The sequence below is a fragment of the Harpegnathos saltator genome, unplaced genomic scaffold (assembly GCF_003227715.2).
Source record: "Harpegnathos saltator strain DR-91 unplaced genomic scaffold, Hsal_v8.6 scaffold25, whole genome shotgun sequence".
Classification (NCBI taxonomy): domain Eukaryota; kingdom Metazoa; phylum Arthropoda; class Insecta; order Hymenoptera; family Formicidae; genus Harpegnathos; species Harpegnathos saltator.
The window spans coordinates 2,756,232-2,771,850 of record NW_020230039.1 but is presented as its reverse complement, the minus strand read 5'-3'; the positions used below and the strand labels follow the sequence as shown (position 1 = coordinate 2,771,850).

At 55.8% G+C, this 15,619-nt stretch overlaps 1 protein-coding gene across 1 annotated transcript in view; it reads left to right on the top strand.

Annotated features, from left to right (window-relative positions):
• Positions 1-2,826: 2,826 nt before the first annotated feature.
• Positions 2,827-15,619, top strand: part of LOC105181303 (RNA-binding protein MEX3B) — a 42,474-nt gene continuing 29,681 nt past the window's right edge. The window contains exon 1 of the mRNA XM_011137993.2: positions 2,827-5,189. Within this exon, the coding sequence (XP_011136295.1) occupies positions 4,892-5,189 (298 nt within the window). The 5' untranslated portion in view covers positions 2,827-4,891. The remainder of the gene's footprint in view (positions 5,190-15,619) is intronic.

Genomic DNA, 15,619 nt, shown 5'->3' with positions numbered 1-15,619 from the left:
TTCTGAGATCGTTATTGGTCGGTCGGTCGGCCGGCATTATCGATCGTCCGCGCTCCCCTGAAGTAATCGACGCTGCGATTAGTAATCGAGCGTGACGTGTTCCGCGCTGACACAACGTACCTCTTGGCCGACGACGACGACGTCGTGCTGGCTCGCTCGTGTCCCGCCGGGGCGTTTCGCGCCTCGCGAAAGAGGGTCGAATATGTGTATGCACGCGGACGTTTGAAAACTATACGCACGATAACACCGAGGTATTTACGAGCGAGCCGACGGAGAGCACGAGCGGTCGGCAGGTGCTCGCCGGGCAAAAGGTGGTGTCTCGAGACAGCCTTGAGGGAGAGAAAGACGGAGAGACCGCGCGCCACGGAGAGTGCATACGCGCACGGGTCGTTGCTTTCGATGCATGCGATGAGAAACAAAATTAGTCGCACCTTCTCGAGCGAATTCAGATCTCGCCGATAGTCCCCTCGTCTCGCTCCGCGGACAGGGCGAGAGCCGGCTCGCGCTATCTCCCTCCCTCTATTGGTTCGTTATCGGATTACACGATTGCATCGACGAACGCTCGGCGCACGCTTCAAATGCGAGCCGCCCGCGCCTCGATACGTGGAAAACAATGATTCGCGTTATTCGCGGATCGCTGGCGGCCGTTCGTCCGTCCGTCCGTCCACTTCGCCCCGCCCCGCCCTGTCCCGTTTCACGTCTGTCCTCGAAAGTGGAGGACACGGGTCCGCGATCGTGTGGGCCCCGGCTAAAAATCGAGCAATCGAGCCGTGCTCGCGCTCTCCCTCTCCCTCCCTCGCGCGCGCGCGCGCGCGCGCGCGCGCTCGGAGAGAGGACGAAGGGTCGTCGGCAGAGAACAATGGATCACGTTTGCGCCTCGGTTCAAGGTCCGCGCGGGCGCGCGACTAGAGATCGCCTTTCGGAGAGACGGAATCCTCTTTTCACTCTTACTTAACGAAACCGCTAGTCGGGCAGGTGGCCAGGGGCCCGGTCGTGATTCGCGAATTGAGCGGCGAGGGGGGGGGGAGGGGGACCACCAGGTATCGGCAGGACGACGAGCGACCTTGCGCGCCCGCACGGATTAGGCATGTCGAGTGTGTCGCGGCGCGAGCTGGTCACCCGATAAATTCCGATTAGTCGCCGGTTGAGTCCCGCGCCGCGCCGCGCTCTCGACCGCGGCTTCCACGAGCCCCCCGAGAGGAGAAGCGAGAGAAAGAGAGGCTGCGGGGAAGTTTACGATTACGATAATGAGAGGAGCGCGCGATTACTCTTTTTATTCGCGTATGGCGCACGTGACGCTTGGTGCGTGCGGGTATGTCGCATCGGGGGTATCGAAAGAGCGAGAGGTAGGAGGGGGGGGGGAGAAAATTCAGAGGCCCGCTCTCGCTGGACGTCGCATCGAAGAAGACAGAGCGATGCGCTTTAATCGCGGGCACATCCGCGCGAGCGACAAAAATGTAGGTAAGGAAGGCCGCCCGAGCGTTATACGTATCGCAGAAGCGCGGCGGGCTGCATTGCCAAGTTTAGGGTCAACCGCAAGCTCGCGGAGTAGATAATATCCGAAAGCCGCACTTGGCTAAGTAGAAACTAAATCGTAACATTGCTCGGGAACGCTCGACGGCTCGCATCCCGCGTGTACAGCCGCTGGTCACGCCGCGGAGAGCCATCCGCTGCCGAGGTTCAAGGACGATAATCGAGGGCGATAACTCGGCGCGATTGCTGTGTGTGCGTGTGTGTGTGTGTGTGTGTGTGTGTGTGTGTGTGTGTGTGTGTGCGCGCGCGCGAGAGGATCCTCTCGCGCCTCGGCCGTTCTTGAAAAACTCAATTAGGTAAATCGCAAGAGGTGCGCGAGGGGGAAGGGGGAAACGGACACGGAGAGGAAGAGCGGGATGACCGGCGGCGGCTTTCTGCCCGGGGGACACGTTTAATTTTCGCGGCACGACGCGGACGCGTCGCCGTGACGCTTCTTGACTCGCGCGAGTGCCGCGATTTACGATTTGGACGACGCGTCGCTATTATTTCTCCGGACTTATAAACGTCCGCGGAACGTACATTATTTATTCGCCCGCTAAAATGGAGAGATAACCATGTGCAGAGAGGGAGGGGAAAATGAGAGAAGGAGACAGAGACAGAGACAGACAGAGAGAGAGAGAGAGAGAGAGAGAGGGGGGGGAGGGAGGGAGATAGGGGGAGAAAGAGAGAGGCGTCGGTGCGCCTCGCGCGCGTACACACGCGAGGCTCGCTGACGGACGGCCACGGAGAAGAGAGGAGAGAAGAAAGAGCGTTATACGATCCACCTAGGTCGGTGCACTTTGACCCGTTCGACATTCGCCGGGAAAATCATACGTCGTCGCGGGGGCGACGTTTATTTCGCCGGGCGAGTTTACATTCGAACTCGGTGCGTCAAGAGACGCGCGACATCGCGGGTCGTGCTCGCTCTCTCTTTCTCTCTCACTCTCTCACGGCTACGACACTCGAAACTAATCTGCACCTATCGGCTCTTTGAACGCATGGGTGGAGGAAGGGAGGAGGGGAACAAGGGGCAGCGGATGTGAATCGATTTGCGATCCAACTTGATACGAGTATACGCCCGTATGTGTGCACACACACACACACACACACACACACACACACATACACGTACGTATATATATGTACAACATTCCAGGCGCGGCCCGGTGTGTTACATCGAGCTAGTTACTATCGCCGGGCGGGACCAGGGGGAGATTCACACCCGCATCGGAAGCAGCAGCAGCAGCAGCAGCAGCAGCAGCAGCAGCGCGCGCGCGGCAAGATCGAAGCCGAAGACACAAACGGGACCGTCGCCGGCCGCTTCGTCCCGGCCAACGCGAGTCCCGGGCCGCCGTCTCGGGTTCGTCGCTCTGGAAAATCGGTAGAGAGTAGAAGCCGTGGCAGTAGCGCGGCGCGTGTTCGGACGGACGGTGGTGGCGCGGCGTAGCGTTTCCACAGGGATACTCGGCGAAGACTCGGGTCGCGAACGGATACACAGAGGGGGTTGCGTGATACGGATCGAGCACGGGAGTGCACGCGTCCGTAGCTGAAGGAATCGAGCGCGACGAGCTCGTTCGCTCATTCGTTCGTTCGTTCGTCCGTTCGTCCGTTCGTCCGTCCGTTCGTTCGTTCGTTCGTTCGTTCGTTCGTTCGTTCGCTCGAATCGAGCCGAGAATCGAGCGGAGCAGAGTCGCGTTGCTTTACGTTGCGTTGCGGTGCCGCTTCGCCGGTAGATGCGCTACGCCTATGCGCCGTTTGGCGCCGCTCTGGTGGGGAAGGGTGGTGTGTACCACGTGACACCGGCAGCCAATCGGCCGCGCACATAGCCGGCGCCCGGCACATGGCGGTGCGCCGGCTTCGATAGCCGCAGTACGTTGCAGTCAGTCGCAGTGGTAACACGAGCGAGAGGGTAGTTGCACGCGCCTGCCTTCGAAAGGAAAGACCGCGGTGAGAGAAGAGAAGCGATCGGGGAGAGAGCGAGCGATACGAACGGAAGGGAGTGAGGATAGAGAAAGAGAGTGGGAGAGAGCGAAGAGTGAGAGAGGGAGAGAGAGAGAGAGACAGAGGAAGAGAGAGAGAGAGAGAGAGAGAGAGAGAGAGAGAGAGAAAAGGAGAGGAGTAGTAAGGAAAGCGAACGAGCACGAGCGAGAAAGGGAAAAGAAGAAAGCGAGCGCGCGCCCCTTTTCGCCTCCGTTTTCAGTGTACAAGTCTCTTCTCGCGCGCGACGTCGCTCTTCAGGGAATCAGTCGGCCGGTGACGAGGCAGTCGAGAACGTGGTATAACACACGAACGTGTCGTTACGTCGTCGTCCGGTCGGAGCGCGAGGAAGGAGAGGGAGGGAGCGAGCGAGCGAACGAGCGAGGCAGAGAGAGAGAGAGAGAGAGAGGAGGAAGCGAGAGCGAGACAGAGGCGGAACGAACGAACGAAAGCCAAACGGTCGAAAACGCAACTACGCGAGAAAAACGCGCCGAGAGAGGAGCGGAGTTGCTACGAACACGGGAGGCTCTCCGCGAACATACGAACCGCACAAACCGCACGCGTCGGACGGACGGAGAGAGAGAGAGAGAGAGAGAGAGGGGAAGAGAAAGAGAGTGAGTGATAGATAGAGACGGACAGACAGAGAGAGAGAGAGAGAGGAAGAAAGAAGAGAGCAGTGGGGATATCGAGAAGGCCATTTTCGTAGCCGGTGCGCGCACGAACACGTACGAGTATACGAGTCGGCGGCGCGGTGCCTGTTTTCAGCGCTAAAAGGAACGGGCGACTGACTACTGCTCGTTGTCGGTAGCCGGACGTCCACGAGAGGGGACCACGGGGCTATAATACGCGACGAGAGCGGGAGAAGAAGAAGAAGAAGAAGAAGAAGAAGACGAGGACGAGGACGAGAGCCGCCGCACAGCAGCGATCACCGACAGCGTAAGAGGTGCGTCGGCGTTGCACACGAGTCTCCGGTCTTTTCTACGCGCACGTAATCGCCGACGATCGTGATCACGTTCGTGCTGCGTCGCGACGCCACGTTTTTCGTCGTACTGGTGGAGAGATCGTCGCATTTTTCTTACCGTCGCCGCCGGCGCTGCTGCTGCTGCGTGCCGCCGCGTGCCACAATCGTCCCTCGAACATCGTCGTCGTCGTCGTCGTCGTCGTCGGCGAGGCGGCGCGGACCGTTCCGCTCGTTTGTTCGATAAAGAGACGACGGAAGAGAGCGCAAGAGAGAGAGAGGGGGAGGGTTCAACGACAGCGTTGTATACACGCGGTGAACAACATCCAGCGGCGGCCGCAGCAGGCTGATCTCTCGAGCCAACGTCTGTCGGCGGCGTCCAACGAGTCTCGAGAAATCGGTGTCGCCCGCGACACGACATATATTCCACTTGAGAGCCGTAAAATGCCGACGAGTCTGTTCAGCGAGATGGACCGCAGCAATTCCGGCGGCACCGGCTCGCTCGAGGACCGGCGCGCGTTTCAGCTCGCCTTCGAGCTGTCGATGCTCGGCCTCGAGGGCAGCCCGGACTGCGCCGGCACCGGCACCGGCACCGCCAACGGAGTCGCCAACGATCCCGATCCGCTGCAGACCGCGCCGACCAACGTCTTCGAGGAGGCGCGCTCCAAGAAGAGCCAGAACATGACGGAGTGCGTGCCGGTACCCAGCAGCGAACACGTGGCGGAAATCGTCGGCCGACAGGGTGAGTGCGAAATATGCTTGTATCACGACAGATTTGTCCCCTCGCATGCTTCCCTTCGATACCCGTAGTTGTCGCCGTCGTCGTCGTCGTCGTATATCTTCGTACGCTCTCGCCGGCTCCACTTATCGGCCAAGGGTTCGTAATCTTATCCGCGTCCCGAGTTAATTTTGGCTCGACATTGATTATCTCGTGATATACATCGCGGATCTCTCGGGATACTTTGGTCACACTTCGACGCGCGTACGACGTCGAGCGTCGTACGCGCGAAAACCGCGGTTACTTCCGCAGGATGAGCGTCGCTCTTCACGTTCTCCTTGTCTGCCTCCTGGCGTAATCGACGAATACGAATCTCGCCGCGATAAGCGCGCGGCGAGGGAGAGAGAGAGAGAGAGAGGAGGGAGGGAGGGAGGGAGGGAGGGAGGGAGAGAGGGAGGAAGAAGGAAGGAAGGAGAGACGGGCGAGAGAGCGGGTGCTTTGTCGCATCCGCATCCGGCGGCCACGGACGAATCCTCTACGACGCTCCCAGAGCGCACTTGCCTTTTTTTTTTTTTTTCCTTTTGTTTCGACTTTTCCCTTCCTGTTTTCGTCTTTCTCCGCCGGTCTCTCCGCGCTCTTTTACACGGCGACGCCGATCAGACGGAGTCGCACGCGGCGCGTGCAAAGCGCGCGCGCGCGTCACTGACAGTTCATTGGCACGGCTGTAAACGCGAACGCCACCGCGCGAAACTCGATACCGGCGCGCGATAGAGCAATTAAACCAATTTGCGTTCGAATTCTGTTTCGCGCGCGCGACAACGACGATAAAGAAGAGATCGAGAGGAGGGGAGGGGGGAGGTAAACCGCTCCGAACCCGTCCTGTCGTAGGTCGCGGTCGTTACGGTTCCTCGTTTTTTTTCTCTCTCTTTTCCTTGTTTTCAACGTCTTTCTCACTGCGCCTCCCTTTCTCCCCCCGCTGTCGTTCGATATTGTCGTCATCGTGTCGTTGGAAAAGTATTTACAATTCGATTGCTGCAACGTTGTATGCGAAGCGACGCGGTTCATAAATAAAGACGCGTATTACGTCGCGCACGTTGCATCGTTTCGGGACCGATGACTCTCTCGGGGCAACCTTGAAGAGCGAGAGAGAGAGAGAGGGGGGGGATAAGGGAGGGGGGAGGGAGAGCCGGTCACCGTTCTGCGAAACGGCTAATTTCTACGATTTGCCGTTTTCTTTCATGTCGCGCCGACGACGGCGACAACGAACGGCTCGATCCCGTCGTTTTTCTTTTTTGCTTTCTCCGCCACGTTGTTGCGTTCCAAATAGTGTCCGAAATAGTTGCATCTCGTTGCCTGGGGTATTCATAGTGTCGTCGTCGTCGTCGTCGTCGTCGTCGTCGTCGTCGTCACTGCCGCCGATTGCGACGACGAAGACCACGACGAGGACGACGACGATTTGAAATTCGTCGATGACTTTTAAACGTGCTACAAAGGACGTATACGTAATCGTTTCCGTGCGATAAAGCGGCTGACTTGAGAGCCGTCAGCTCGCGCTCGCGCTCGTCTAAAATTTTCGTAACGCGGCGTTTTGGTCTGTATCGCGAGGGAGCATCTCACGCGTGCCCAGACGTCTTATCGTCTCGAGCTGAACGATTTCGTAGCATCATTAGCCTCGTCATGTTTATCGCCCGTGTTTACAATGTGAGTAGCGAGGTCAGAACATGAAAGTATGTAGTATATCTATCGAGAAAAAGTCAGGTATTTCGTACATATGGCCGAGCGTGTGTTTACTCGGCATCGTTTTATCGGCGCGCGTGTGCGAATGATAAAAATCTTGCCGTCGGTCGTGTACGCTCTCTCTATTCTCTCGGTCTCTCTCTCTCTCTCTCTCTCTCTCTCTCTCTCTCTCTCTCTCTCTCTCTCTCTCTCGGAGTCAATTGGGCGAGGCGAGCAGCAGCAGAGAGCAGGCAGCAAGCTCGATGTCGGACGACGACGACGACGGGCGGCGTGGCCGCTGTTGTCGCGTCGGTGGTCTTGCGCGCCGACTCGTCCTGCAAAATGTTTAGAAATTAAAACGAAACGTGCGTTCGCGCTCGCGCTATGGCCTTGCCATTTAAATCTTAACGTCTGCCGGCGATTGTGCGCCGCTGCTGAATGATCGTTCGGCTCCAATCGCGACGATCAATACCGTTCTCGGGGCCGGCGTCCCCGAGTTCGTACATGTACACACAACACACACACACACACACACATGTACGCGCGTTACACCGCATATCTGCGCGCGCGTGCGAACTTCTCCGCGTGAACTGGCGAATCGATTTGCGCGAGATCGTCCGAGATTATCGATCGTCGAATTCGCGAGCCGCAGTTGTCGTGGAACATCATACATGTCGTATGTAACGTATCCGTTCGCAACAGAGAGAGAGAGAGAGAGGGGGGGAGAGAGAGGGGGGAGAGAGAAAGAGAAGGAGAGAAGGAGAGAGGGAGGAAGGAAGCCGTACCCGGGCTCTCTGCGGTCGACACGCCCGCAGCTAACACTGACCGCTCGATACGACATTAGACTCTCAACAGTTAGAACGATGTCACAAGCCGCGGTTACCGCGCTCGCGTTTGAAATTCCGAGCCTCGCCTCGGAGTGGCGGCGCGTGTGTACGTGCTCATTCTCCTCCTTCCGCTCGGCTCTCTCGCGTGTCCTTTTTCAACGGAGGGAATCGCGCGAGAGAGCCCGCGATCATCGTGAGAACCGCCTTCGAAGCCGGACGAAGTCGTAACCGGGTGAGGGGGGGGGTGCCGCGAAGGAGGGGGAGGGCGAGCGGGTGGAGCTCACCTTGAAAACTCTTCGAGTTTCCGGAATGTCACATTAATTCAAACGCGTTCGTTCGCCCGCGTCCGCTCTCCCAGCGTCGCCAGGAGAGGATCCCCGAGTTGCCGCGCGCAGAAACGTCGGCCGGCGTGTTCGCCGCCAAGCATTGATCGCCACTCTCGTGAATTAGCGAGGGAGGGAGAGAGAGAGAGGGGTTCATCGGCGCGGGCCGGGGGGGGGAGGGGAGGGTACTGCCATTGTGATGCGCTCTTTTCCTTCACTTGTTTCGACGTGAGAAAGGAGCGATTCTCGGTGGCGCGCGAGCTTCCGCCGCGAAAATCGTAATCGGTCCGCGTCGCGTAGCGGGACGCCGCGAGAGACAGCAGGGAGAACGCGGTGCATATCCGGGGCCCGGTTTCTCTATTACATTGCATTGTGTCTAGCTAGATAGGGCATGATTTTTCGACTCCGTCTCTCGGCCCGCCTCGGAACCAGTTTGACATACCTGGCATGAATCACTGCTGCAACGCGCGCCGCGTGCGCGAGTTCTTTCGTCGGCCGCGTGTGGCCGCTTGGCCCGTTGCCGTCATTGTCGGCGTCGCCGACGCCGAGACTTGTCCAGTCCCGACGGCGTTTCGTCGTCGCCCGATAGCTCGTGATTTTCCGCGGAACGTAATCGTGTCGATTCAATGATGACGTCTAATGAGTTTAATACGCCGTTCCATTATGAGGATGTGGCTATTTGTTGAGCGTTTTCGCCCGCCGTGCCTCTCTCTCTCTCTCTCTCTCTTTCTCTCTTTTCATCCTCCTCTTTCTCCTCTCTCTCTCTCGCATTATCTCCCGCCTCCCTTTCTCTCTCTCTCTCTCTCTCTCTCTCCCCCGCACACGGTTTGTGCCGTGTCGTCGACCGTTTCTCTCTTTCTCTCTTTCGCTGTCGACCTCGCCCTCTCTCCTCCCTCGACCGTCGATTACTCTATATGCCTCTCTTCCTCGCTCGCGCGCACTCTCCCGAACCGGAAGTTGTAATGAGTGCCTCTGTCGTCAGAGCCGTCGCCTCGCGTCGCATCGTGGCCAACGATGACATTACTTTGGAAATATCACGGCCGGTTATCCAGGTCGTTAGCTTGTGCACCGCGTGACTTTGAGAGGGAGAACGCTCGCGAGGGGAATGAAACAAAAAGAAGAAACGAGAATATGTAATTGCAGCTTCTAGGAATTGAGTGAGGAGCGCAAGGAGTGACCGTGCGTTATTCCCGCCTATGATTATTTCTTCCTCTTTAATCCCGATTGCTGCTAACCCGTCTTGTTCATCGAGACTCTCTCGCGATTCTCTCTGCTCTCTTTGCCCGCTTACAACGAGTTTCGTGATTTTCGTTATTTACGCAAATCATCTTTTATCTCTCTCTCTCTCTCTCTCTCTCTCTCTCTCTTTCTCTCTTTTTTAGCACTGCGACCCGGCATTATGACCATTTTCTCTCTCTTGCGAAATATCTCTTTATCCCGACCCTCGGAACTTCTCGTACTTGGTAATTCTCGCTCGTGAATTTTCACTCTCCAATTTTACCCGTTGTACTTGTCGCGTCGGTCTACGAGATTTCTACACCTGTGATGTGTGTGTCTTGTAATAATGTAGCGTAAGCTCGCTCAGCCGGTGTCTCGGGCCGAGTCTTGAGTTACTCGTTACAAAGAGACGTTTGTAGATCGTAAAACTCGCTGTCTCGGCCGATGGAGTTGCCGAAAAATGTCTGCGCGCGCGCACACACACACACACACACAGAGCCTTCCTCAGTCATAGAAATTCAAATATACGAGAAGATAAGGTGGTACACGGTAAGGGAAGCAAGGAACGAGCGAGAAACGCAGCTTTTCACGCGCCGCGATTGTGCACGAGCTGAGCACGCGCTGCCACGCCGACCGCGGACCTCGCGCGCGACGCATCACCACCGTCGGAGATTTCTACGTAGAAATGGAAGATTTGTGTCATCGATGAAATCGTGTTGATAGGGATTCGCGTCTCGCCGTTTACGCGTCCTCGTGAAAAGCAGCCGGCTGGAAGAGGAGAGACGACGGGGGTAGTGGTGGTAGCAGTAGCAGTAGTAGGTGGACAGAGAGAGAGAGAGAGAGAGAGAGAGAGAGAGAGAGAGAGAATCCTTCGTACGGTTTTTACAACTCGCGTGGATTCGTGGACGACGTGCGCGCGCTAGAATTCGAGCGTGACTGTGCAGGATGATGATGGGATTTTATCGCGTGGCCGCGCGGAGTTGAGCGCCATCGGAGGTGACCGCGCGCGTCGCCGTGGGATTTACCTCGCCGCTCCGAAATATCTCAATCTTATCGGGAAGAGAGAGAGAGAGACGACGTGCGCTCATGCGTGCACGCGCGCTGCTCGTCGAGACCATTGCACCGCGCTTGTGAATGGATGGACTTAGTCGTCGTAGTATTTTTCCGTACTATGCTGCAGCCAGCAGCGTGCCTGTGAGACGCGTGGCGGTGCGTCGCGTCGTCGCCAGACATGGTCGCGCATACGTGCCTTTCGCCGCACGTGGTAGCACTTACAGTCGCCCGAATAGAGCGCGAGACGAGATTTAATAATAATATTTGGTGTGCGCGAGAGAGAGAGAGAGAGAGAGAGAGAGTGTCAGAAGTCTCTCTCTCTCTCTCTCTCGCTCGCTCGCTCGCTCGCTCGCTCGCTCGCTCGCTCGCTCGCTCGCGCACTACCTGGCATTTGGTCGGAAGATGTACAGTCGACCGGCCGGCCGGCGTTCCTCTCACGCCAACATCTCCCGACTCCGTCCTCGCTTTTCTATCTGTATTATGAGGACGCTGATATTACCGAGTGAAAAGGGGACTTTCTTGCATTTTCTAAATAATCGCGCGACTAATGGCCGGGAATGCGGGGCTCGTTTGCATTAATAATGAGAGAGGAGCAAGCGCTGCGGTGCGTGCGCACCGCGATTTCTTCGGCTTTTCTTTTTCCTCATTTTGCCACCTTTTCAATTTTACGCAGCGAGAACAGCCTGTGGTCGTTCCGCGTGTCGGTCATGCCGATGCTCATCAAGCGGCGCTGGGAAAATCGCGGCCGTTAATCTTCGAATTAATCGCCGCTTAATCCGCGCGCCGCGCTCTCTCGCGATACAATTTCGATATTCGCCACATTCGACGCAACGCGCCTCATCGTCGTCGTTATTGTCATGTCGGGAGTACGTCGCCGTCGGTTATTTTCAAAAGCGCCACCACTTTGTTCGACGAAGTCGCGCTCGTTCGGCCGGCCGGCCGGCCGGCCGGCCGGCTGCTCGGTCGGCCGCAGAAGCGACGGGGCCGAAATGACGCGTTTCCGGCCGCGAAGGTAGAGAAACTTCGAAATCGGAGAAAGAGCCCCGGGTATTACGCGAATATTACGGCCGCGAACGCGGCCGCTTTCGGCCACGAATGGACGATACTTTATTACGTGCGCGCGCGCAGCTCGATCGTCTGTCTCGCTCTCTCCTGCTCGCGACTTTATTTACGGGAACGCCAGCGCCGTCCGCTCATCTCTGTCCTCTCGTCGTCGTCGTCGTCGTCGCTTCGTTCATTCCAGTTCAATTTGCGGCCGAAGATGTCGAAACTTCCCGCGCTTTCTCCGCCGAACCTTAACGCTCGTATGCCGACCTGCTTCTCGGGTCGAGGATGACCCGAGTCTCTTTCGTCCCGACAATTTGTCTCGACGTGGCTACGCCAATATTAATCTCTCTCTCTCTCTCTCTCTCTCTCTCTCTCTCTCTTTCTCTCTTTTTTTCTCTCTCCCTCTGTCTCTCGCAGTCCTCCCGAAAGAATCGCTGGATCGCTCTCGCAGAGTATACCGAGTCCGGATCCGAGGATTCCGAGATCCCTTTCATCCTGCCTCATCTTTCCTCAGGACAGCGAGATTCGGTCCTGACGAAACTTCGGCGGCTCCCCCGGGGACGATTAAACTTTAGCATCCTTTTCGAGCGCCAACTGTCCGCTCGGTCACGACAGACGGAGCTTTAACGAGAGTCACGTTGGTTCGTTAATCGGAAATGACATCCGGATCCGCAACGTGACGGAAAATCGCGTCAGGTTTTCGAAAGCAAAGACCGAAGGCAGAGGGGAGGGCCGAGACCGTCGTGTCGATGCACGCGCGACCGATTTCGAGAGTTCGGTTCGAAATTCTTTTTTCTTCTTCGCCGCCGGGACCCGGCTCGTCTCGCACAAAAAGATCGGTCGAACGCAGCACGCCGCGGCACATTTCGAGAATGGGAGTCCCTTGGAAGAACGGGAAAAAAAGAAAGAAACGAGAAATTGCCGGACGGCGGCGAAGCGATGGTAGTAGTAGCGCGCGGCCAGGGTGGCGGTGTACGATGATGATGATGGTGGTGGTGGTGGTGGTGATGGTGCCCCGGTGCCGCCGGTGCTCTGGTGGTGGTGGTGGTGGTTGTTGTTGATGCCTTTGTTGGTCTCCGAAGCAGCAGCTGCCGACCCACACCGGGCCTCTTTCCGTTCTCATGCTCGAAACTCGATCGACACTCGACCCTCGGGAGTGAGCGAGAAGGAGGAAGAGAGAGGGGGAGAGAGAGAGAGAGAGAGAGAGAGAGAGAGAGAAAGTGCGAAAGAGGGACAGAGAGGGAATCAAAGAAAGACAGGGAAGGGAGAGAGGGGAGGGGCAGGGTGAAGAAGAGGAAGCGCGCCGGTCGCACGCGGCGACGAAAGAGTAAGGGAGAAAGAGAGAGAGAGAGAGAGCAGAGAAGAGAGGGCAGGGCCCATCGGCTGTTACCGGCGTGAATTGAGAGCCGCTGAGCCTCGACGTGCCCCCGTCTAGCAGATGTTTATAGCGCGTTGCCTGAAATGAGCGGTTTTTCTCGTTTTCTATTTATTTTGTCTGCCATGTGCGCGGACTTACCCTCCGGACCGACCGGAGGTTCTCTCTTGTCTACCGAGCCTCGTCCCTCCGGCACTTCGATGGGTTTTCTCGCCGACGCTGCCGCGAGAGAACAGCCGGAACTAGCCGAGTCGAAATTTTGATTCTTCACGTCAGCAAGTCTCCTCTGCAAGCCGCCTCGTGCAAATCGAAGGACACTGGCGCGCCGGGGGGTTTGTCGTTCCATCTCGTCGTGCAATCTGTTGTTATCTGACGTCATTTTCGAAGTTCCTTGAAAAGGATCTCAGAATCTTTTTAATATTAGATTATCTTGATGCACGCGAGAGCATTTAAGAGGATAAGTGTATAAAATAATAAATTTCTCGTTTCTGTTATTTTTCTCCTTCATTGGAAATATAGCAGGATGCCGGTCCGGCATCCTGCTATCCTGCCGTTGCCCCGCCGTTGATGTTCCGGATATTAGCTCGCGGCGGCACCGACACTCGTCTGGAGACGATTTGATCGGAAAAAAAATTTACGTTAATTAACGACGGCGTCGCCGAGGACCCGACGAAATGTTTCACGGGCCGGCGAGAGACACGTTTTGCGTCGAATGTAACGCAACGCTCGGTTACGGAAAGGAGCATGTAAATTTATTCCCTCTCATCAAGCGCCGAGCATTGTCGCTCGTGACTCAACGCCGGAGCGATCATAACGATCGAAACATTCCGGACCTTCGGGCGATCAAACATACCTTCGTGTGTCGAACGGACTTTTTCGAGCGCGCACAATGTTCCGAGGCGGTGCGCGGCACGCGTATCGATACGTCATTTTCCATTCTCCTTGCGTGTTACTAATATTCCACCGACCTCTGAAATATTTAATCGGACCCTCGTCGACGACGTGTTATTTTGCACGTACATCTCCGTTTGAATCGCATCCGCGCGAGTGTTGTTGGTGTTGTTACGACGGGGCAGCCGGGGGACGTAGGACGTCGAAACATTCACAGCGATACTTTGTGTACTTTCGAGATATGTTAAAAATCAATCATCATGACAAATGTCGGTGTTGTTTTTATTTTTTTTTTTTTCAAGGACAAATTTGTCGGGAGGAAAGAACTCGTAGTCAAAACTCACAGCGACGTTCAATTAACCGGTGATTGTAACTCGACGAATGCCCGATTGTTCGTAAATTTGCCCGACACGATTATTCGCGTGTGTTTATACTTATTACATTAACTTGTACAAAGGACATTGATTCAAACGACCGAACAACGGTCCACGAATGTAAATCTATAATTATGTTGCCAAAGATCCTGAATAATTCACAATGATACAATTAAATTACAATTGATACCATGAGTATCGGCTTTAGCACCTAACCTAACCTAGATTCTTCTTACATTTAACGCTCCTCGAACAACGACTGCGGTCTTGTATACATTTTCAAAGCCAGCTTCTCTCCAATCAGTTTTTTAAGAGCTTTAAATTCGATCGAGATTCCCAACGCCGCCGCGAAACAAGAGATTACGACAATATGTAAAAGTTCGTGCTTTTCCCACCCATTCGCACTTCGCGTTTAATCTTTTAATAGAATATTTAATGTCAGTTTCCCCGTGTTCAACTCGAGAGTTTCAGTTTCGGAATATTCCGCAGGATAATTCCGAACAAATAGAGAGAGAAACCGTCAATTGCGATCGCGCGAGATACCGTGTGGATCTACGGGACAGTTTCGCAGCGAGATTTACGCGGTGTTCAATGAACGTGAGTTGATTCGCGGCTGGATTGTTTCAGCCGGCGCGATATACGATAGAGAAATTTTACCATCGTTAATTAATTATGCAGTCCGCATAATATCGCGTATTCGTCCATCCAGCCGCCCGCCGCTCGCCGTTCGCCGTCAGCGGTTCGACCGGTGCGCAAGCGCAGTGTTATGTGAGATCGAATATTATGTATCGGCCCGATAGAATATGTACGCATCGTTACAGTAAAATATTCACGCTTACCGCGGCGGCGGTAGCAGTTCACCGCGCAGTTCTTGCGCATCTGCTTTGAAAGCGAGCGCGTGCGCCCCGACCTTGAATCGAATTATAAGCCGCACGCGACTTTATTGCATTTCCATTCAAACGACATCCTCCGCTAATATGGCCGTTAAACCGCGCACCGTAGGTCAGGCGACGACTGCGCGCATTCATTATCTCTCTCTCTCTCTCTCTCTCTCTCTCCCCCCCCCCCTCTCTCTCTCTCTCTCGCTCTCGCTTTCTCTAGCTATTTGGATTGCGCCGGGTCGGCGGAGCCGGCGACGGAGGAGAATTCGGCCTTTAATAACGCGCGTATCTTTCGACCCCGTCCACGTCGGACCTTGGTCCAGAATCTCCGCGAGTTGTCATCGCCTCGCGAAGATGTATTCGCATTCCCGACAAGCGTGGTGGCAATAAAGAGAGAGAGAGGGGGCGGGAAGGGAAAGAAAGAGAGAGGCACACGCACTCTCTGTGATCTCACGTTCTCTCTCTCTCTCTCTCTCTCTCTCTCTCCCCCTCCCCCTCCCCGTGTAATCTCTCATTAAACGAATAGCGGTCGTTAACGCTAATTAACGAGCGGGGAGTTACACGTATATAACAAACTTCACGCGATAAATCGCACGCCGATATGTCGGCGCGGGCGACCGTTCTTCATCGGAGCAAAACCGCGCGCGCGCGAAAGAAAGAGAGAGAGAGAGAGAGAGAGAGAGAGAGAGAGAGAGAGAGAGAGAGAGAGAGAGAGAGAGGGATACTACGGGGATAAGATAGAATTTCGC